Genomic DNA, 22437 nt, shown 5'->3' with positions numbered 1-22437 from the left:
AAGTGTTGAAATTTGGTCCTATAGGAACAATTAATTTATTTTTACATTCTATCAGGTAGAATTACTATTTTCCATTTAAAAAATTGCTTTATATTTTATAAACTTGACACTGACAACCAGTAACCTCTTTTTTTTTTCCCGAGAAAGTTCATACCTGGTGGTTCTTGGGGGTAACTCCTTAGGAGTTACTTCCAGTAGGGCTTGGGAGACCAGGTGGGATGCAAGAGATTGAACCCGGGTCAGCTGTGTGCAAGGCCCTACATGCTGCACTATTGCTCCAGCCCCTCCAGGTTACCTCTTCCTATGGGCTTACAGCATTGTTGACTTTTTCTAGCAGCCTATAATTTTCATATTCTATATCTTATTCAGTTGACAACTTAATAAATGCACACACCCATTTAATCCACATCCTAGTTAAGATGTTGAAGAGTCATAACTTAAGACTCTTCCCAATAAATATTTTACCTCTTACCTCAGACAGCCATGGAAAGGATTTTTGTTGTAACATAATAGTTTTGCTTTATAAAATAGAACCAGGCAGAATGTAATGTATTCCTTTGAGACCTATTTCTTTGGCATAGTAGAACATTTGTGGTGTTGCATGTGCTAATAGTTTATTCTATATTGTTGAGTATAGCATCTTACAATTTATTTCAGTTTACAGTGTTGATGGATGTAAATTTAAAAGTGTTTTGCTGTTATTAAGAGTCTTAACACTTTGGTAAGAAATGCATCGAGGATAATAATTAATCTGTGATAGAGATCTAGATGTGGCCACAGTGAAGCTGTAATTAAGATGGATGAAGTTATTATATGTTCTACTAAACATGATTTTTTTCTTTAGCATGTACTTTCCTATCTATGTACTTTCTCTGTCTTCTAGCAATACTTGGGTTTTATTTTTCATTTTCTCTCTCTCTCTTTCTTTTATTTTTGGGCTTTTGGTTTTTGGGCCACACCCAGCGGTGCTCAGGGTTACTCCTGGCTGTCTGCTCAGAAATAGCTCCTGGCAGGCACGGGGGACCATATGGGACACCTGGATTCGAACCAACCACCTTAGGTCCTAGATCGGCTGCTTGCAAGGCAAACACCGCTGTGCTATTTCTCCGGGCCCTTTCATTTTCTCTTTTTATGTTAAACTTAGGCTTTGGGAAATAAACAGACCATTATTGAAAAAGAGCCTTTGTCTAGGGAGTTTGTTGAAGGAGAGCATATGTACACATGCACACTTATGTCATGGTGTGCTCTGATTTAGCTATAGATTTAAGAGAACAAATCACTAAGTTATTAGTGATCTCATCAGCCTTGATCAAAATCTAACTTTGGAGTTGGTTTGGTAAACTGTGGTTATCTTTTTTTTTTTTCTTAATTTTTTTTTTATTTTTAATTATGAGAACAAAGATGCAAAGAAAGAGGACAAGGTAAAGTTACAGTGGAAGGACAATCACCCATAACATAATTCTCAGAAGAAGTCCCCTTGCTGATATCTTAACTTTGAACTTTCAGTCAAGGAACATTAAGATAAATAAAACAGAATCGATGTACAATTACTTTGTCCCTCAAGTCCCCAGACTGTAACACATTATAATATTTCTTAACAGCACACAAGGCAATCTAAAGCCATAAAACTTACGTAACTCCTTAAACATTAGAGGCATAGTATTTTTTACATTTCCGTGTACATGCATATTAGCTTAAGTTAACCTCAAATTTTAAGTGTTTTTTTTTTTTTTTTTTTTTTTTTTTTTTTTTTAAGGATTAGAGTCAAAGGAGCACAGTAAAAACGGTGTTAGAGTGGCAATTGTTGTTTGCATAGGCCCAACAAAATATGAGGGCCATGGAAAGGAATAACCTTGGCCTAAATACAAAGAGACCCTACCCCTTAAGTTTCCTGACATAAGAACAACTCTAGGCTCCAGGCAAGCTAGATCGTCCAATCCAAGACATTGTCTGTAGTGCCAACACACTTTTATTTTTCACACAGTCTCTGTTGTTGGTATCATGTTTCTGTATTAAAGATCCTGGAATCTGCATATCCTACATTGAAGTCAGGATGTGGAGCATCCTCTCGTTTCACCTCACAATTAAAGGGCAATGCAGGGAGCCCTGTCCTGTAAGCAGGTCGTTGTTGTTGTTAAGTCTTCTCAGTGTTAAGGGAAGTCTCTTTTGAGCAGTGGTAGGGTCTTCCGTGGTAGAGAATTGCTTCCAGGTGATGTTATAGACAAACCTGGATGTTTCGTGGATGGCTTTCCTGGTTCAGGGGTGAATGGAAAATGCCCTTTCTTCTGAGGCCTGTGCCAGGTCGTTATGTCAATGTTCAGGGTGTAAGGTCCCTTTGCACTACAAGATTTGTGTGTTCCAATCTCTATTAGATAGGATCTTATTTGTATGTATAGTATTTTCCCATTTTAATGTGCCTCTGCAAAAAAGGAGCAATGCCACATGGCGTTAATGGCGCATATGGGGCCATAAGAACAAGTCCAAAATCCCCATGACATGGTTCACTCATAAGCATTAAACTGGGGGACTCTTTCACCAAAATTCCTTGTTGAACATATAGAGAAGATAAAAAGTGGTTAGAATCGTCACTGTATAAGAGAATATTTAGTAAGACTTATAGCTGTCAGAGAAAAAACACAAAATATTCTAAAGAAATACGTATCCATTTTATGTCTTTTGAAACAGTTTGGGGTTGTTACACACAATGCATGGCTTTGGTCTGTGATTAGGATTGTGCAGTACTGAAGTTAAAAAGAGTAATGTGGGTTAGGGATGTTTGAGGGGTGGTGAGAGAGTTAAGGAGTAAAAATGAGCTTTGTAGGGGTGTGGGAAAGGGCAGAACACAAAATGGACATTCTGGATATGCAAAACATAACATAAAGATAAGGAATACTCTTAATACATGCAGTGCGCGGGGATGGGGTCCCAAGCTTTCCCCGCCCTTCCTCCAGCTCTAGGGTGGGAAGGGCACAGGGTGTAGGGCGGGCACATCCTGGCTTCCGGCTCTCTCTCGATCCTCTCTTGAGCTGGAGGCTAGCTCTAGCCGGCATGGGGTTTGGAGAGACCCCATGTGGAAGGCCTTCTCCCTAACTTGGGTGCTCTGGGAGCCTTGGTAGGCCCCCAGCCTTCCCCTCATCTGCCCCCGGCCTCCAGGCCGTCTGGGGTGGCAGCCCAGGCGGCCAGAAATGGTTGGTCCTAACTTGGGGTGGCTGAGATTTGCTCGGTTGTGCTAAGTTTGTCACTGGCAATTTCTGACCACTCTGCATATGGTTATCTTGATAGTCTTGGTAATCCTGCCACTTCATGGAGGCTGTGGGGTTCGTAGTCCTAGGTCTATAACTGACTGACACAGAAAGGACACAAGAAAGAGAAATTATTTTTATAGTTGTACTTGTCAGACACCTACTATAAAGGCTATACCTACTATCAAGACTATTCTGTGCAGCACCTTTGAAAGTTGAGATTACTATATCCTTTTATTATATATATAATAAAAGGATATAGTAATCTCAACTATATATATAATATTTTTTTTCTTTGAGTTAACTGATTTTCTTTTTTTCAAATAATTTTTATTGTGACCAAAGTGAAGTACAAATTTTTCATAGTAACAGTAATATTTAAGGTAAATTAACTGATTTTCTTGCTCTTATTTTAAATTTTTTGTTTGTTTTTGGGTCACACCCGGCAGTGCTCAGGGGTTACTCCTGGCTCCAGGCTCAGAAATCGCTCCTAGCAGGCTAGGGAGACCATATGGAATGCCGGGATTTGAACCAATGACCTTCTGCATGAAAGGCAAAGCCTTACCTCCATGCTATCTCTCCAGCCCCTCTTATTTTAAATTTTAAGGGATCACACTTGTCAGTACTCATGGGGCATGCAGGCTTCACATGAATAAGGCCTGTGCAGTAACACTTAGGCCAAAATATCAAAAATAGTTTCAAAATTTTTGAAATGTCAAAAATATCTTCAAGTTCTGGGGCCGGAGCAATAACACAGTGGTAGGACTTTTTTTGCTTTGTATGCAGCCTACCCAGGACGAACCCAGGCATCCTGGATATGTGGTCCCCTGAGCTTGCCAGGAGCGATTTCTGAACACAGAGCCAGGAATAATTCCTGAGCCACCAATGGGTGTGGCCCCATCCTCCCCAAAATTCAAGTTCTATGAATGGCACTTTTTGTTCCCTTCACAATTCTGATTTCTCCAGTTTAAATTCTCTGGAATATGGATATTAAGTTATGGAATCTAAGTCCCCAATTGTTGATGAATTTCTGAGCTTGTAGAAAGGAGTGACTCTGGAGGATCCCATATAGACAAAGAAAGAAAAGATCCCTTATAGATAAGAAAATGAAGGATCTAGGGAGTAAAATGCATGTTCAGGTGGAACAAGGGACCAGCTGTTCATTTATTTTTTTGTAATGGTTTTTATAAAGGAGGGGGCTACAAAAGAAGAGTGCAAAGTGGATTAATTCTGACAGTTGTTAATAGAAATAAAAAAAAATCTTAATGTAGGAAGAAGGGACTGTCCACGCTCCACTTTCTGGTTTCTTTGCCAAGTATTGCCTTCATGGAGCTTTTACTGCCTGCTGGGCAAAGAATATTTTTACAAGTGAGAACGACAGCTCCTGAGGCTGAGTGATTTCCTAGGGTTCCACAGCTCTTGTGGAGAATGTCTGGTATCCAAGCCTAAAGCCTGCTTTAGAGCTTGTGATCTGGCTGCCATTCTTCATTCTGTGGACACCACTCTGTTCTTCCTTCAGGCTTTATGGGAACTGTTGCAGCTTAGGGATTAATATTCAAGCTCTTACATCCTTAATGCCTGTGCATTTTAGACTTGGAACTCTCAAAACCATTTAGGAATGTTTGTTTGGCTGATGGAAATGAAATGCTAGTATCAGAGAAACTGGTTTGCACTCTTTTTAGGATAATTCTTCTTTGCTTGTGTTCATCTCTCATGGACTGGAAGTACCTCTGGATTGGTCATCTACCCCTACTTGTTCTGCACCCATGGGGTGTGGACTTCTCTTCTCAATAAAGACCTTGAGTCACAAGGAGAAGCTACTTACGGTTTCAGTTCCACAACTAGCCTCTCTGCCTGCTGGTATCTTTTGACAGTGAGAGGAAGACTTGTGTTGGAAGTTTCCTGAACCTGTTTTATTCTCTTCAACCTTGTGTAGATTATTTCCTGTGTCAGCGTCTGCTTCCAGACCCACATTCCCCAATCCCTTGGAATTAGGTCACAAGGCTTCTTCTATAGCTCATACGGTTGCCTGGTAGAATCTAGACTCCAAGGTTATAGGTACATGGTTTGTTTTGTTCACTACCTAGAATGGTATTTATTTGATGTTTAGTCAATATTTTTATTTTGTTTTGTTTTGGGGGCCACACTCGTCAATGCTCAAGGCTTACTCCTGGATCAGTCTGACGGGGCCCTAGGTAAGCGCCTTCCCCACTGTACTATCTCTCCAGCCCTCAACATATATTTGTTAAATGAGTAATAGGATTTTCTGTGAGGGTGGCCCTTGCCATAATTTAGGGCTTTGCATAGTGTCAAGCAAGCAGAGTGTCATAATTTAGGGCTTTGCTCACTGGGTGATGCAGCAGTGCTACTTGTGGATGGCAACACCCTTTTCTGTGGTGCTTATATACATCCGACAATGGTGTGGCCAGAAATTGCTGTGCCTCTGGGCATGGTAGACAGGAAAGTAGCCAGTGTCTGAGGGCAGAGCGACGTGGCCTGTACTCGGGGGATTTGATTTCTTGACCACATATTACAAGGTTGTTGATTCAAGCTCCTGTGCTCTTCCTCTGGCCCAGTCTCAGTTTTGATGAAAGGAAAGGGAACACAAAATTGAATAAGTTTTAATTATTTGCCTTCCAAAGCATCTCAGGTATTGAAGGTTGTATTATTATTGGCATAAAGTTGAGTGAGTTGAGCTACTTGGTTAGGGCTTGACTGTTCTCTGATAAAAGATAGAGTTGAATATAAACTCATTTTCCACTCTGGAAACAAATATGAGCCAGGAGCCAAGTTCTCATTAAAAGTATCAGTGGATCATTTTATTTTATTGTGTATTAGCAAAAAATTAATCATGGACACGTGCAGTCAAAGTGTCAACATTGTTTTACAGATCAATTTATAATTATTCCATTACATTTTTGTAATACAGATTCAGGATATATCTAATTTATATTTATAAATATGTGTTACTAAAGGTATGATAGAAGTAGATTAAAAGCGTTGATATAAAAAAAGCATTAATGTTCAGTGTCATGTTTCATCATGTTAAATGCAACATAATTTATTTGATTTTTGTCCTTGTTACTTATTTTTTATTTTTTGTCCCACTGTATTGAATAATGCTAAAGTAAAATTCATAATGTAGCCTATTTTATTTTATTTTTTACCATTTTCTCTAACTAGATTAATGGAAAATGGTAACTTTACACTTTTATATCTTTGGTAACTTTTGCAAAATATTGCCTATATGCTTTTTAAGAGCATTCAGAAACATGCTAGATTGGGGCTGGAACAATAGTAGGGCACTTGCCTTGCATTTGATCTTCAGCTCCTTATATTGTCTCCCAAGCCTCCAGGAATGATCCTTGAATGCAGAGCCACAAGTAAGCCCTGAGCACCGTCAGGTATTCATGTGCTAGATGGGGCCAAAGCAATAGTACTGGTATGACCCTCTCCTTGCACATGGCTTAGCCAGGTTCAATTTCTGGCATCCAATTAGTCCTCTGAGCCTACCAGGAGTAATCCCTAAGTGCAGAATCAGAAGTAAGCCCTAAACCCCAAACAAACCAACCAGCAAACAAAAATATCTCACTCTATTTTGGCCTAAGAGTAAATTGTTTAAAAACACAATGTCATCCAATAGCCAAGTTGCCTGCTCTTGTTATTTTAATGTATTATTTGATTATAATCAGTGAGGTTTCAAAGATATTTTCCATTTTATTTATTTGTTTGATTTATGGTTTGGGGGCTATATTTGACAGTGTTCAGGGCTTACTCCTGACTTGGACTGGGATCATTCCTGGTGAGCTCAGGGGAACCATACCGGATGTTAGGAATTGAACCTGAGCTACCTTACCAGCTGTATTTTCCTCTCTAGTCTTAACAAAGAATATATGTATTCTTTTTTAAATTTACCTTGATTATATCTCTGACTTCTGGAATGAATTCTTGATCAAAGAGAGAAAACTTAATGCTTATTGTGAATGATCCAACATAGAGTTTTCCTCTTGTGAGAGAAATGGGAAATCCTTCCCTTCACAGGGACCCATTCAGTTCTGTCCACGAAAAAGTTGAGAGTTCATATGCCACACTGTCTACATGCCAGTTACTTTGTTTTATGTTGACCAATTTAGTCCATTTTCCCAACAACTCTACCAGGGAGGTGCTCCCTTCATGCACCCTTCATGCTCCCAGAGCATGAATATGGTCGAGAAGTATTAGGTTAAAAATGGATGAAGTAGCTGTAAAATAGTGCATAAGTGGTTGTTAGCCTGCCTGTCAAATTGTCTCCAGATCTCTTCTTTTCTCACTCTCCGTATTATACCATGGAGGTTCCACCATTACACAGATTAAGTCAGCCCCTCTTAAAACTCTAGAATACCTTGGAAGAAATTGGTTCTGAAGGATCTTGCATTATTGACCATTAATGTGAATTAATGAGATGACCTCCGTTGATTCTGCTGCCAGTTGGCTACCCTGAGGGATGGAGCTTGTTGAGAGCATGTTGAGTGAGGGCAGTGAGACGTGTGTGTAGCAGATGGATAAAATCCGTAGCAATCTGAAAGGCAAGCCTGGTTGGAAAATCTCGCAGCAGGGTACACTGGACAGGTATATAGGATGATCAAGATGTAGAAATACCAGTGAGGTGGCAGGATGAAAAGACAAACATTTCCTGTTTCAAAACTCTGCCTCATGGCCAGGCCTTGAACCTTAAAGAGGAAGGACTCTTGCTTCCTTCTCTTTTCCTGCACCCAGTACTTTAGGGTCATAGCAGTCATGTTGTAATGTGATTGTTTTTATTGTTGTTGTTTACAACCATTTTTACTACAATTCAATAACAGTAGTAAAAACTGAAAAAATACACTCTTAAAATGTGACACATTGGTAAATGGAGGGCTAATAGACTGTAAAAGGTATATGCTCTTGGCACCGAGAGATGATATTTCAAAATGAGACAGCCATTTCTCTAGTTTCATCTCAAGTGCATCTGATATGAGTAGTAAATGGCTGGGAAGTTAATAAAAAATCCACAGGCATTTATGTAGAGTTAACAGTCACTGGGTTGAGAGTTTTATGTTTTCATAGATGCCTGGAAATCATATAGATGGAGCAGTCAGACCCCATGGTAGTCTCTTCTAATAAACATACTGTGCTAATGGCTCAGGATTCAAAGTCTTAGACATAAATTATTTCTCTCTATGGAATAAGTGCCCAAGCTGAAAATAAACTGCAGATCCTAATAGCCAGGCAGAAGCAGTGTACTTGTCTTAGTGAAACATCAGATGTGTAATTTGGCTTGTCAAACACCATGAGGCAGGATGAAAGCGTCTTCCCTGAAAATGTGCAGCTGGTGTGAGAGTGTCGGGCCCTGCATGTTGTTTGGCTTGGTGTCTTCCTTGTCTGTTTTTCTACTTCACTGAGTAATGCTTTGTTGCAGAAACATCACAGTATAAAATGTTCAATCTGTAATGTACCTTCTTATGTTGGGATCAAAGATGTAGGTGAAAATATTTCTTTCCTCTTTGACAAAATGGCACAGCATTTGAGGATGATTATTTAATTAGATGACCATATTCTCTTTATTCTATATTTTTCAAACACTTGCATGAACAAGAAGAGTAATATATTGTGTCTTCTTACTGCTCTGCAAAGCACTGGCTCGGTGGTTAAAGGCCTCTGAGACACTTGGTCTCATCAGTCTCATCAGTCTCTGGTGGTGAATGGCGGGGGTGTCACTAAATAGCCTCTCCTTACCTGTTGCTACATTGGCTAGGATTTCAGAGATCCCAAAAGATCTTCTTTCTTATTTTGTCCTGACTTTCTTTTCAGTGATATATAACCATTTCATTGGTGCATTTAAACTGTAAAAGCTTTAGAAAATACAGATAAAAGTAAACAATATTTTCACTATTTCAGCATATTCTCTAATAATAGTTGTGACAAATACCTCTAATGTAGTTTGTGTATTCACATGTTTATGTTTACAAAGGAAGATGATTTGTCTCTATGTTCTCCTTAGAAATTAGCCTTTTATTTATTTTTATTGTTGGTTTTGGTTTCTGGGTCAGACCCAGCAATACTTGGAACTTAATATTTGGCTCTGGGTGATCATTGCTGGTGGGGTTTAGGGGACTAACATGTCACGCTGGGATCAAAGTTGGGTCAACTGTATACAAGCACCTCACCCACTGTCTGATCATGAGACATTAACACTGTGTTATATTGTACTGCATATTGTATTATACTGAATATACTAGAAAACTTTCTGCAAGTCCTTAAGTCTTTGTATGCTACAGTATTCTCAGCATGGAATGATGAGGACAGTAGTTTTGGGTACAGCTGGGGGCCACTTTTTTGTTCATTTCCTTAAAGAGGGTGAATTTTTAGGGATTGCCAAATAATTTTTTTTCCCCTGGCAATGAGGCAATAGAACAAATATGTTTGGGAACCTTCGGTCTGTTATAGTTCCCTTAATAATGACAAATTATCTTTTACTTTATCTAATTACCATTATTGGACATTTAACTGCATTTCAAAAATTGTTTTTGACATTATCTGGCAGTGCTCAGGGCTTACACCTGGCTCTGTGCATGGGGATCATTTCCAATGAGGCCATAAGATCTTACATGGTGTAAGACATTGAAGCTGGGTCAGAGGCCATGTGAAAGGCAAGTCGTTACCTGCTGTACTGTCTCTCTGGCCTCTCTTTTCAGTTTTATTATCACTGTAAGTAGGTCCACATCCTCATTTTATTTCACATGTTACATTTTAGCTTTTGGTTCTCCTGAAAGTAAGATTTTAGATCAATGAGTATTTAAAAAGTTGTCCAAAGTAGAAAGAGTAAGAGATTACGGAATTTTAACTGAAGGGAGGGATAATCCGTTCAAAATGTGCTGTTGTCTGACCATAGCTGAATATCTATGTGTCCCTTTTGCTGCCAACTTTGAGAGGAGCCTTATGCAGTGTATCTCAGTATGTTCTGCTTGGAGAACACAAGGAGGATGGAAGCATTTAATCAGTTTTCTTCCTTTGTACCATTCTCCACTGGTCAGGGTCCCTGTGCATTCAGATTGTGCTTTTGTGATTCCCAACTGTATCTCCAATGTCTGAACAGGAGATGAGTGGTTGGGGTGCTGGGAGGCACTATTCAGGTTTATCTTCACAGATAACACCTAGTTGTTGCATTGGCTGCTTGAGCTGGAAGTGGACCGGAGAGGATTTTCAGTAGCACACAGTGCCGCATTTCATAAAAATATTTTGTATGTCTGGGTCAGAAGACATCTAAAATTGGATCTTGTTTAATGTACAGATACCCACAGAACTTACTCATATTTAGACTGGTGAATTCTTATGGCACCTGAAGATAGATGGCAGGTGAAACAAATTCTGTCATAGAACTGCAGGGAGAGAGACAATAAGCATGGCAAATACTGACCATCCATTTGGACAGGTAACTGTTGTGGAGCAAATGAAGTAGAGCAGTGCTGTTGGTGGTGACCCATAAAGAATGCAAGATTTTCAGAAGGGGAATACAAGAGACAGTGGAGAGAAGCTTAGGCTTGAAGGACTAGAACTTAGAAGAAACTTGGAGGGAGGGGAAAGAGTCAAAGACTAAAAGGTCCTGTTACCAACTTATGTGGACATCCTTCACATCAGCCAGCAGTTAGTTCTCTGCTACCATTGTGGGTCCTACACAGTCTCAGTTCTAGCACTCTACTAGAAGATAACAGCAGATCCTATAGGGCAGTGGTCCTCAAACATTTTTAAACAGGGAGCCAGTTCACTATTCCTCAGACTGTTGGAGGGCCGGACTATAGTAAAAACAAACAAAAAAAAAAACTATGAACAAATTCCCTATGCATACTGCATACATCTTATTTTGAAGTGAAGAAACAAAATGCGAACAAATACAACATGTGGCCCGCAGGCTGTAGTTTGAGGACCACTGCAGGGGAAGGGCTTGGTCCTAAGAAATTGCCTATCACCTCTTATTTGGGAGGAGATGTCAATCCAGCCTATCACCTATTGTCCTACCCAAATGCCATTCACCCACCCTAGTTGTCATCTGCTTTTCTGTCCACCCATCTAGAAACCAGAAGTTCCAATACATATCTCCCTGGATTCATATAGTGTGCTCTAATGGTTCCCAGAACTGAGAGTAGCAGTTTACTTGACTAGCAGTTAGTTCATTTGAATAAGATATGACTTGGAAATAGTGTCTCTTTGGGAGTAGCACTCTCCTCACATCTCACCTCTACAACATTCCAGAAGCTCTCAAGCTTTGCTCTTGAGGGCATTTATGGAGGATTCATTGCAAAGGCATGATTGATAATTTTTTGGCCATTGGTGATTGTATTCATCTCTAGTCACTTTTCTCTCTCTGGAGATCCAGAGTGTGGGAGTGAAAGTTCTAGCCCTCTAATTACAGCTAGTTCTCTGGGAAACCTTTTTTTTTAATTATTATTATTTTTAAATCTTGAGTAGTTGTGGTAATGTTTTTGCAGCAGTGTTAATGTTTTTGTTTTATTTATTTATTTATTTATTTATTTATTTATTTATTTATTTATTTATTTATTTATTTATTTTGGTTTTTGGGTCACACCTGGCAGCGCTCAGGGGTTACTCCTGGCTTCATGCTCAGAAATCACTCCTGGCAGGCTCGGGGGACCATATGGGACACCGGGATTCGAACCAATGACCTTCTGCATGAAAGGCAAACGGCTTATCTCCATGCTATCTCTCCAGCCCCAATGTTTTTGGTTTTAATACAATTACCACACTTTACCAAGTTAACACCAAAATTTTATCATCACCAAATAAACTTCTCTAATAGTGTCCTTATGTTTCTTCTAGCATCTCTCTTCATCCCCTTCCATTGGTCATCTCAATTTTGTAATCCCAAGCCAAGACTCCGTTATCATTCAGTAATACTGCTATTCCCTTGTTTTGTCTCTCTGTGCACCTCTGATGAGTGACATTATTTGGTATTTATCCTTCTTCCTCTGACTTACTCTGTTGAATATAATGCCATGCAGTTTCATTTAAGTTAAAAAGAACTGCATGATTTCATCTTCTATCATTGTATATATGTCACAACTTCTTTTTTTTTTTTTTTTTTTTTTTTTTTTTTTTTTTTGGTTTTTGGGCCACACCCGGCATTGCTCAGGGGTTACTCCTGGCTGTCTGCTCAGAAATAGCTCCTGGCAGGCACGAGGGACCATATGGGACATCAGGATTCGAACCAACCATCTTAGGTCCTGGATCGGCTGCTTGCAAGGCAAACACCGCTGTGCTATCTCTCTGGGCCCATATCACAACTTCTTCATTCATTCATCATTGGGCATTTATTTCTAGATTCTAGCTTCTGTAAAAGTACTGCAGTGGATATAAATATGCATTTATCTTTCAAATTAATGTTTTTGTGTTGGGGGAGATGATAAGATGTAGATTAGCAGGTCATATGGAAGCTCTATTTTTACATTTTGAGAACACTCCATATTTCTTTCCTTAGAGACTGAACAAGATAATGGGCAATAGTTCTTAAGTTTTTGAAAAAGTCACCTCAGTGACATAATAAAAGATGCCTTAAATGATCTTCCCACTTCAGAAATTATATGGATTTTAGCAGTTGGTTGCCAGAATGGGAGGAAAATATTTTATTTTTTCTCATAAATAACAATATAACACAAAATTCAAGATATTGCCTGCTTTTACATATTTTTCTTAAGGGAATTAAAATTGCTTAGTTCTTAGATTTTGTCATTAACATTTAGAACACATAGCATATAAATTACTTTTGCTTTGATGTTTTGGAATACATTTCATGATTTGAGAGTGCCTTAAAACTAGTGTTTTTCAACCTCACGGTTATTAATACTGGGGAAGCATATGGAAATAGAAGTGAATGAAACTTTGTTAAATCACAGTGCTCTAGCTGTCATTATAATTTCAGATAAGAAGCAGTGCTTTTAAACTTTGCCTTGAGATCAAAAACATTAGTTTTAAAGGCATAAATTCATTCTTCAAACTTCTTAATTACAATGCTCAAGATATTTCTGTGACCTAAATATCATATTTAGGAACCATCTTTTTACATTACTTCTTCCATTTGTTATTATCAGCAGTTTTTCATTTGGTAGAAAATGACCATGGGATTATGACAGCACCAGATTAAAACATTAGTAGTTATTTTAGAAGCTGTATTTAGTTGTATAATTATAGATAGTGAAGTTTAGACCTAGTAGAATTTTATCATGAATCCAAGACCTTAAAATTTACTGGCACAAGGAAAATAAGAATAATTTCATATATTTGATTGACATTTAAGGTATGTTGAAAATATATTTTCCAAACATGGAATATTTAACTTGTTATTGCCGTCAACCCAGAATTTCTATGTGTTGTGGACCATGATGAAGTGTACATTTTTTTAGATCCTTTCCAGATCTGAGATTCTAGAATTTTATAACCTTGAATCTCCTGTAATTAGTGGGGGTAAAATAAAAACCTTTAAAGCCTACAGTAAGCGTTTTGTAATATATATATATATATATTAGTATATATGTCAGCATAATATTAACCAGTCACAGATTTTATTCACTGAAGAATATATCTTATAGATTGTTACATTCATAGTTTTGAATAATTGCAGAGTGTTCCATTGAATGGATGATTATAATTACTCACCCAATCTTCTGATGATGAACGTTTAGGATTTTTTTCTAACTATGGTTTTACCCACAATAATGCTTTAATGACCATCTTGTTTGTACATGTGTTAGTGTTTGTAGATTAAATTGCTAGTTCAGAGCATGTGTACATTCGTGATTTTGATTGAAACAGACAAATCGCTCTTACTGATGGTTGAGCCAAGTAGATGCTTCTATCAGCAGTGCATGAGTGTTCCTGTTTCTGCTCTGCTGCCTTTTTTCTCCAAGTATCCTTGTCGTTCTCGTATTTCCAGACAGTTTGAGTGCTAGTATACTGTACAATGTTGTCTCTGGGAAAATGCTGATTAAATGGGTGAGCGTTACTATTTGCAAATTTCAGAAATTAAATCTTACTCTGAAGACCACTTTCTTAGCTATGCAGGGTTTGAATTAAATGGTTGCACTGGTAAGCATCTTGGAATGTGCTTTACATTGCTTCAGAGCACAATTATACCATTGTAGAAAACCTCCAATTTTCAAATTACCCACAAAAAAGCCTTTCACAGAGATTCATTCTCATAACATAATGAAGCACGAACATGTTATGCAAAAGATTTGGCTATAAACACTATTCTCACTTTTTACCCCTACAAAGTTCAGAAGAAATAGACATTATTGCTAGATACTCTTTGTATATTTTTGGAGAGAATTAATATTAGGTAATGGAGCCTGGCTAAAACATCAAAAGTCACTGTCTTTGTTCTAATTTTACATTATGTTGTTTACATGTGTGCAAAAATAGGCCTTTACATATGAGAGTTAAAACTTCTGTGATTCTTTTCTTTAAATTTGGGGCCACACCTGGTGGTACTCAGGGCTTACTACTTCTGGCTCTGCACTCAGAGAACACTCCTGGTGGACTCAGGAAACCAAATGGGGTGCTGGGGATCAAACCCGGTCAACCGTATGTAAGGCAAATACCCTATTCGATGTACTACCACTCTGGACCTTTTCTGTGGTATCTTTAAGAAGAGAAAATACTTTGGGGACTAGAGCAATAGTACAGCAGATACATACAAATGACCTGGGTTTCTATGTGGCGAATCTTGCTGGGTTTGACCCCCAGCACCTATATGGTCCCCCAAGCACCACCATGAGTGATTCCTAAGCACAGGAGTAACCCCTGAGCATCTCCAGGTATGGCACAAAACAAAAAAGGAAAAGAAAATGTGATACTTTGTGTTAAATACATACATGAACATACTCTTTCTCTTCCATGATTAGGTGTTATTACATAGATTAGAAAAATTGTTGAGGATACTAAAAAACATTTAAAAAAACTTTGGGCTGCAGCTCGGAATATAATTATGAAAAAAATACATATGTCAACTTCTGAAGAAATATAGTTTTGGGGGTTAGTTTTTTGTGTTGTAGTTCAGGTAACACAGTTACTGCACTTCATCTTTACAGTGCTGTTGTACAAAGTTACTGTACCCTCACCATCACCAAAGTGTCCATGATATGCTCTTTTGTTGTCCTTACTGTCACTTCTATTCTGTCTCCCTCCCTCACGTATTCTCTCACTGTTTGGTCGTTTCAGTTTTGTTATCCAAAGCCAAAGGTTTGTCATCATTTAACACAATTTTCTTGTTTTGTTTCTCTGTTAATCACAGATGAGTGAAATTATCTGGTACTTGTCATTCTCCTCCTGACTTTTTTGCTTAATGATACCCTCCACTTATTTTTAATGCCAGTGTGATCTTTTCTAAATGAACTATTTTTCTAGTAGTTAAAAGTGTTTTATTTTTTTTTTCGACTTTTGTAAAGGAACAACAGATGTATAAGAACTTCTTTTTAGTCAATTTCCTTCCTAATTTGACTTTCAAATACAGCCTTTAACATAACACTGTGCTAATTCACTTACAAGGGAAAATATTGTCTTTATTGATCTATTTGGAAAGCAGTCGTAGCATTTGATGTAGATTTTATAATGAAGATGCTTGTCAAATCCCATAGGTTAACCTACAATAAATATACCATTTATTGAGTTATTTAAATAGAAAACACAGAATGAAAAGTTAGTTTTAGGCAGTTACTTTTTATGTTTTCTTTCTAGGATGTCTATTAACATTTTAGAGGAACCATTTGTTTATAGCTAGAAATTGTTGAATTTAAAATCATTGTGCCCCCTAAGGAAAATAGTTAATTATGTTTTTCAGACAGTGGACAAACGAAATGAGACTTTGTTCTGGTGTCTATTACTTTCGATTTACTACCCTTTTGCTGCAAACCATTGAAACACAAGTACTGGAACTAAAGGAATAAAACTGAACCACTGTTGTTTTTACTGAACCATAGCACCCCCTAGCCTCCTAACTTATTTTTAAATTTTAAAGAAAAATTTTCTTTCACCCTATAAGAGTACTTATAAACATTTATGGTTAAGTATGTGCTTATAAAATTATTATTAAAAGAATGTTATTTTAATCTGATCTGATATCTCTTATATTCTTGTTATAAAGAAAGAGGCCTTTGAAAGATTTCACAGAAATTATGGGAACATTTCTTGTCAAATGTTGCACTAGTTTTCTATGGCTTATTTGAGTTTCGAAGTAGTGTAATTGATGGCTGGACTTTTTGTGTCCTGTTTAGAAGTAGCAAATGCTGATGGCGTTTTGCCTGCTGGTTGCTAACCATGGTTGCTTGTGTATTGCAGGTACTTCTCCCAGCAGCTGGTCTGTTACAATTACAGGATGTGAAGAAGACTTGCTGTGAATTTTTAGAATCTCAGCTTCACCCTGTTAACTGCTTAGGAATCCGGGCTTTTGCTGACATGCATGCATGCACAGACCTCCTGAACAAGGCCAACACCTATGCAGGCAAGTGAATTAGACATTGGATAAGCTTAAATGCATGAGGATTCGGAAAGTTCTGAGTTCTGCTGAGATTCTTTTAGTGGTATCTGGAAATCTATGTCATGTTTTTTGATCTGGAATTTAGTGAAATACATTAAGAAACTGGTGATGTAGTCCTTTGGTGGAAGCCATACCTCACGTGTGAATGAGTCTCTGGGTCCAAACCCCAGTGCTGTTGTCCCTCAGAAACATTCACCTATGAGCTGTAGCGGTAGTTCAGCAGGTAGGGTGCTTGCTTTATGGCAAGAACCTCTCATTCATAGCTGGAAAGACAAATATTTGAGGGTTAGGGACATAGTACAAAGGTTAAGACATTTGACTTGCACATGACTGACCCCTGGTTCAGTGCCAGTGCCACATGTGGTTGGTCAACCTTGGCACTGCCAGGAGTGACTCCTGAGCACAGAACCAGTAGTAAGCCCTGAGCACCCACTGCCCAAATAAAATGAACAAAGCCAAACGAAACAAAGAGGAAAATGTGGGGATCATGCACAAATCACCACAGTGATGACTGCCAGAGTGCAGACCTTTGTCACAAGGCAAGGTTGCCAACAGCAAGCCCTGTCAGTCAATATGAAAGAGAAGACTGACTATATTTGAGACCTGCATTTTCACTCTATCCAAAGGAATTTTTTGTTGTTGTTGTTTTTGGGTTTTGGGTCACACCCGGCAGCGCTCAGGGGTTACTCCTGGCTCTATGCTCAGAAATCGCCCCTGGCAGGCACGGGGGACCAGATGGGATTTGAACCACCGTCCTTCTGCATGCAAGGTAAATGCCCTACCTCCATGCTATCTCTCCGGACCTCAAAGAAATCTTTATTTTATATCTTTGAAGATTTGTAAACTGTATGATTATTCTCATGGATGCAAAAAATAATTAACATTAGTTAAACGTTTTAATTTCATTTGCAAACACGTTCCCTAGGCCTAGTAGTATTAGGAAAATTTGGAAGACTGTATATTTACATTAAACTAGTTATTCTGTTATGGGTTCAGTATCTGCACATTGTTAATTCTATCCAGAATTTTGTGAATATATTTTAGAAGATTTTTTTGGGGGGGGTTTTGGGCCATATCCGGCAGTGCTCAGGGGTTACTCCTGGCTATCTGCTCAGAAATAGCCCTTGGCATGCACGGGGGACCATATGGGACGCCGGGATTTGAACCAAACACCTTAGATCCTGGGTCGGCTGGGCTGCTTGCAAGGCAAACGCTGCTGTGCTATCTCTCTCTGGCCCCCATTAGAAGATTTTTAAATGATTTGTTTTTGCTGACAGTTTTTGGGCCACACCTGGCCATGCTCAGGGATTACTCCTGGTTCAGCACTCAGAAATCACTCCTGGAAGTGCTTGGGGACCACAAAAGTATTGCCCATGTTTTATAAGTATTAAATACATATTTGATTACTGGAACATTTCTAATATTTAAAAATCATTTTTTTCTAGTAAAGTTAGAGGAAGATACAATTTACCATCTGTTCTGTTTCCGAGTTTCACTAATAACAGTTGAAGCAGAGCCTTCTGTGTCTGTTACCCTTTAATAAGTTTTATTCCCTGAAATGCCAGAGCCCCTCCTATAAATGTTATTCTGTTGTGCTTACTCTGAAGGTGAAGGACATTTTGATACATAGACCTAGTGAGTAAGGAGCAGTGTGTATGTGTGTGAAAGTGTGCAGGGCACTTGCAGGAAATGTTTCTTAGCATCAAAATGTTTGATAAATGTTTTGATTGTTTATCAAAGCAATCATGGTACAGAACAGTTGAAAAATAGCAGTGCTTCAATCTTGAGGTTTACTGATTTCTCTATGATAGCGTGATGGTCTAAAATCTTTCTCATTATAAAATTGTTTCAGTGGGAGAATGAAATGTGATTTCCAGAAAGCAAATTTGTATGTCAACCACTAAAACACACCACCTTCTAAGAATTTGGGATTGCCTATAATATGTGCCAATAGTTATATAATCCTTGTGAGTGGGATAAGGCATTAGTAAGAAAAAGGCAAATTTTAGATTCATTGATGTGTTCCAGTGCAACCACTTCTGTTCTTAAGCTAAACAGAAAATATTTTTTTAAAAACCATAATCTTGATTAAATATTAGGTAGAAATGTTATATATGATTTCTATGAGGAGAACCAGTGGAACCTTACTATGTGTCTGTGAATTCTTTGTGAATTTCTTGGAAGGGATTCTTCCAAGTGGTGCTCAGTGGCCTGGAAGTCACTCCCAGTTATTCTTGACCTGGGATCAGCTAAGGCAAGTGTGTTAACCCACACACTCACACACACACACACACACACACACACACACACACACACACACATATATCTGGCCCATGTTTTATACTTTCGATAGTTTTTCCCCTACAATCACTAGTTAACTATCTCTAGGCACTCGATTATATTACTGACATAATGGGACAGAAGGGCTGAGGAGAGAATAAAAAAAAAAGGATTATTTTTACATAGTTCTTGAGGTAAAAATCTAAGAACTTATATTCAAAATGGCTAATGTACTGTGTGCTCCTAGGAGATAAGTAGATTTTGTTATTTGTCTTTAAAAATCTTAATATTAAGTGCCAGAGACAGCACAGTGGTAGGGCCTCGAGTTTGAGACCCCTGGAAGGATGTAGTGCTTTGACCCCAGACTTCATATTCTTATATTTATTTTGAGTTTCATATCCTTTTTGTAAGTGTACTTTCTAACGTTTTTCTGAAAAATTGCTATACTTAGAAAAAACAGGATAGTACAAGTCCAGAGTGATAGTACACTGGGTAGGGAACTTGCCTGAATGTAATTGACCTATGTTCTATCTCTGGCAACCCATTGGTTCCTGAACCTGCCAGGAGTGATCCCTGAGTGGAGAGAGCCAGAAATAAAGCCTGAACACCATCAGATGTGGCCCCAAACCAAACAAAAAGTAAAGTAAGAGCGCAGAAAGAAAAATAGGATAGTACCTGTGTATTATTCATGAAACAGTTCTTTTATAGTACTATACTTACAGAACTCAACCTTTTTTGGAGAAGGAAGATCTATCACCTCAGGGATCATCTTGGCTCTGCTCAGGAGTTAGGCAAGCACCCTACCCACTATACTGTTTTCCAGGCCTGACTCATCCTTTTAATTTCAAATTCAAAAATTGAAATGCCAACCTCACATAATCAAACTACTTCCATGCCTTTGTGTTTATTAATTATAGGAATAAAAACATTTTAAAGCAAATAATTTAGGGTAATACTGAAAACAGTTTATCTTCATAGTGGACATACCTGATTTTTGTCAATGTCTTATGCAAAAAGGAGAGAGAGGTAAAGAGTTCATGTGGAAAGAGAGTGTTAGCTTTTTCTAACATAGAGATTTGCATTCTAATCCCTCTCTTTCCCTCTCTTCTTTTTTATAACTCAGCACTTTATGTGTCAGAATATTCAAACTCCAAGTTACTTTCAGGTTAAATCATATAGTATGTAACCTTGTGCCTGTGACAGGTTTTTTTTTTAAAAGCTCTTTTGACCAGGCCAAAATTATAGAGGAGTTAAAAGCTAACTATGAGACAGAGAGATAGATAATACAGAGATAATAGGTCATTTGCCGTGCACACCACTTCTATCCCTGGTACCGCTTATGGTTCTGTGAGTATCTTCAGGAATAAGTCCTGGGCACCACTGGATACAGTTCCTTCCCACACCCCAAATCTGAGTGTAATCATTTAATTTTTTGATTTTCATACTACACCCAGCAGCGCTTAGGGCTTACTCCTGACTCTGTGCTGTGGATCAAACCTGGGTCAGTGGTATGCAAAGCAAGAATTTCTACCTGCTGCCCTAACTCTGGCCCCCCTGAATATAAGTTTATATATATATATCTTTTTTTTTTTTTTTTTTTGGTTTTTGGGCCACACCCGGCGTTGCTCAGGGGTAACTCCTGGCTGTCTGCTCAGAAATAGCTCCTGGCAGGCACGGGGGACCATATGGGACACCGGGATTTGAACCAACCACCTTTGGTCCTGGATCGGCTGCTTGCAAGGCAAACACCGCTGTGCTATCTCTCCGGGCCCAATTTATATATATAAATTGCACCTTCCTGGCATAACTCTTAAAAAAAGTAATAAATAAAAATTATCAGCACAAAGCATTTCTTAGATTTGTGACTAATATTAAGTGTATGTTAGCCAAACCAGTCCAAAGATGTTAGAGTAGGTAGTAGGAGTCAGTAGTAGAATAGTTTCCCAAAGATATAAGGGTATTGTTCTGCCTAGCTCAAACCAAATCTACCAAACTGAATTTATTTTCAGATTCTACATTTCTAGAAAGACTGGTAAACTGATGTCCTGAATTAAGAGCCAGAATAATGATGAAGACAAACAAACTGTTTTTTAGAAGGTGTGATCAAACACTAGGTACTTAATGAACCATGGAAGGAAAATGTGGGGGGCCATGAAAACATCATGCCTGTGAAAGTCTGAAGGAGCTTTATGAGACAGATTTATTTTACTTTTTGGTGGATGGAAATAGTTGCAATGTTACAGAAATTAAGAAGGAAGATTTTTTTTGGGGGGGGTCACACCCGCCAGCGCTGAGGGGTTACTCCTGGCTCTAGGCTCAGAAATTGCCCCTGACCATATGGGATGCCGGGATTCGAACCACCGTCCTTCTGCATGCAAGGCAAACGTCTACCTCCATGCTATCTCTTTGGCCCTAGAGAAAGATTTTTAATGTGATCATAAGAAATTCCAATTAGAGTAAATGTTCAAGAGAGTTAAAATTACTTTGCTGCCTGCTGGTATGTATTCTCTAGCCAGTGAATATTACTTTTTAGACAGTCTCTGACATGATAAAAGTAGTATTGTCACATGATCTTAAATCCTGCAGACCACTAAATATTAGGATGTCTTATGACATTACTGAGAAAGAACAAATGGGATGTGAAACTATTTTGGGGCTTAAAAAAGAAGAGATGGAGTAAGGGGCATGTGGGGGATTTAAAGAATGTAATGTTGTTGGTAGGTAGTTGATAGTGTAAACACCTATCTCACATTTTCCTTCTATGGTTAAGTACCTAGTGTTTGATCACACCTTCTAAAAAACAGTTTGCTTGTCTTCATCATTATCCTGGCTCTTAATTCAGGACATCAGTTTACCAGTCTTTCTAGAAATGTTTCAGATGTGCAAGATGGAAATACTCTTGAGACCTGCCTTACCACAACGTGCCTGTACTCAACACTCCAGAGCAGTGCACTTAACAGTGGCCAAGGAGATGTATTTTCCATTATGTGATTATACCAAAATATAAACAATGAAGGAGGGAGCAAAGAATCACCTGTGACACCTATTATTCTGGTGTCAGTGTGAGCTATAGAAGCTGGTGTCAGTGGAGCATAGAAGGAGGGGAGCAGGTGCTGGGGATGGCCCGGGCACTCTGAAGTGAAGGAATCTTAGTTTGTATTGCCCACAGGAGAATGAGCAGTACAGTGCAGTGTCAATGTCAAGGCCTTCAGACAGATTATCAGCAATAGCCAAAGGCAGTTTTGTCAGAGGAAGAATGTGGTCTATTTGAAGAGATAATCAGCAGAGAATTGTTGTCAACCATCAAATCAAGGAGTGAAATAAAGCCATACTTGGAAAATGTTCAGTGAT

General features: G+C 38.5%; 1 protein-coding gene across 2 annotated transcripts in view; it reads left to right on the top strand.

Annotated features, from left to right (window-relative positions):
• Positions 1–22437, top strand: part of KLHL2 (kelch like family member 2) — a 126159-nt gene that overhangs the window by 66965 nt on the left and 36757 nt on the right. For both annotated transcript variants that reach the window (XM_049772349.1, XM_049772351.1), the window contains one exon: positions 16608–16770. In XM_049772349.1, the coding sequence (XP_049628306.1) occupies positions 16608–16770 (163 nt within the window). The remainder of the gene's footprint in view (positions 1–16607; positions 16771–22437) is intronic.

This window comes from Suncus etruscus, chromosome 4 (genome assembly GCF_024139225.1).
Source record: "Suncus etruscus isolate mSunEtr1 chromosome 4, mSunEtr1.pri.cur, whole genome shotgun sequence".
NCBI classification, from domain to species: domain Eukaryota; kingdom Metazoa; phylum Chordata; class Mammalia; order Eulipotyphla; family Soricidae; genus Suncus; species Suncus etruscus.
The sequence above is the reverse complement of the archived record's forward strand: the minus strand, read 5'-3'. Positions and strand labels throughout refer to the sequence as shown.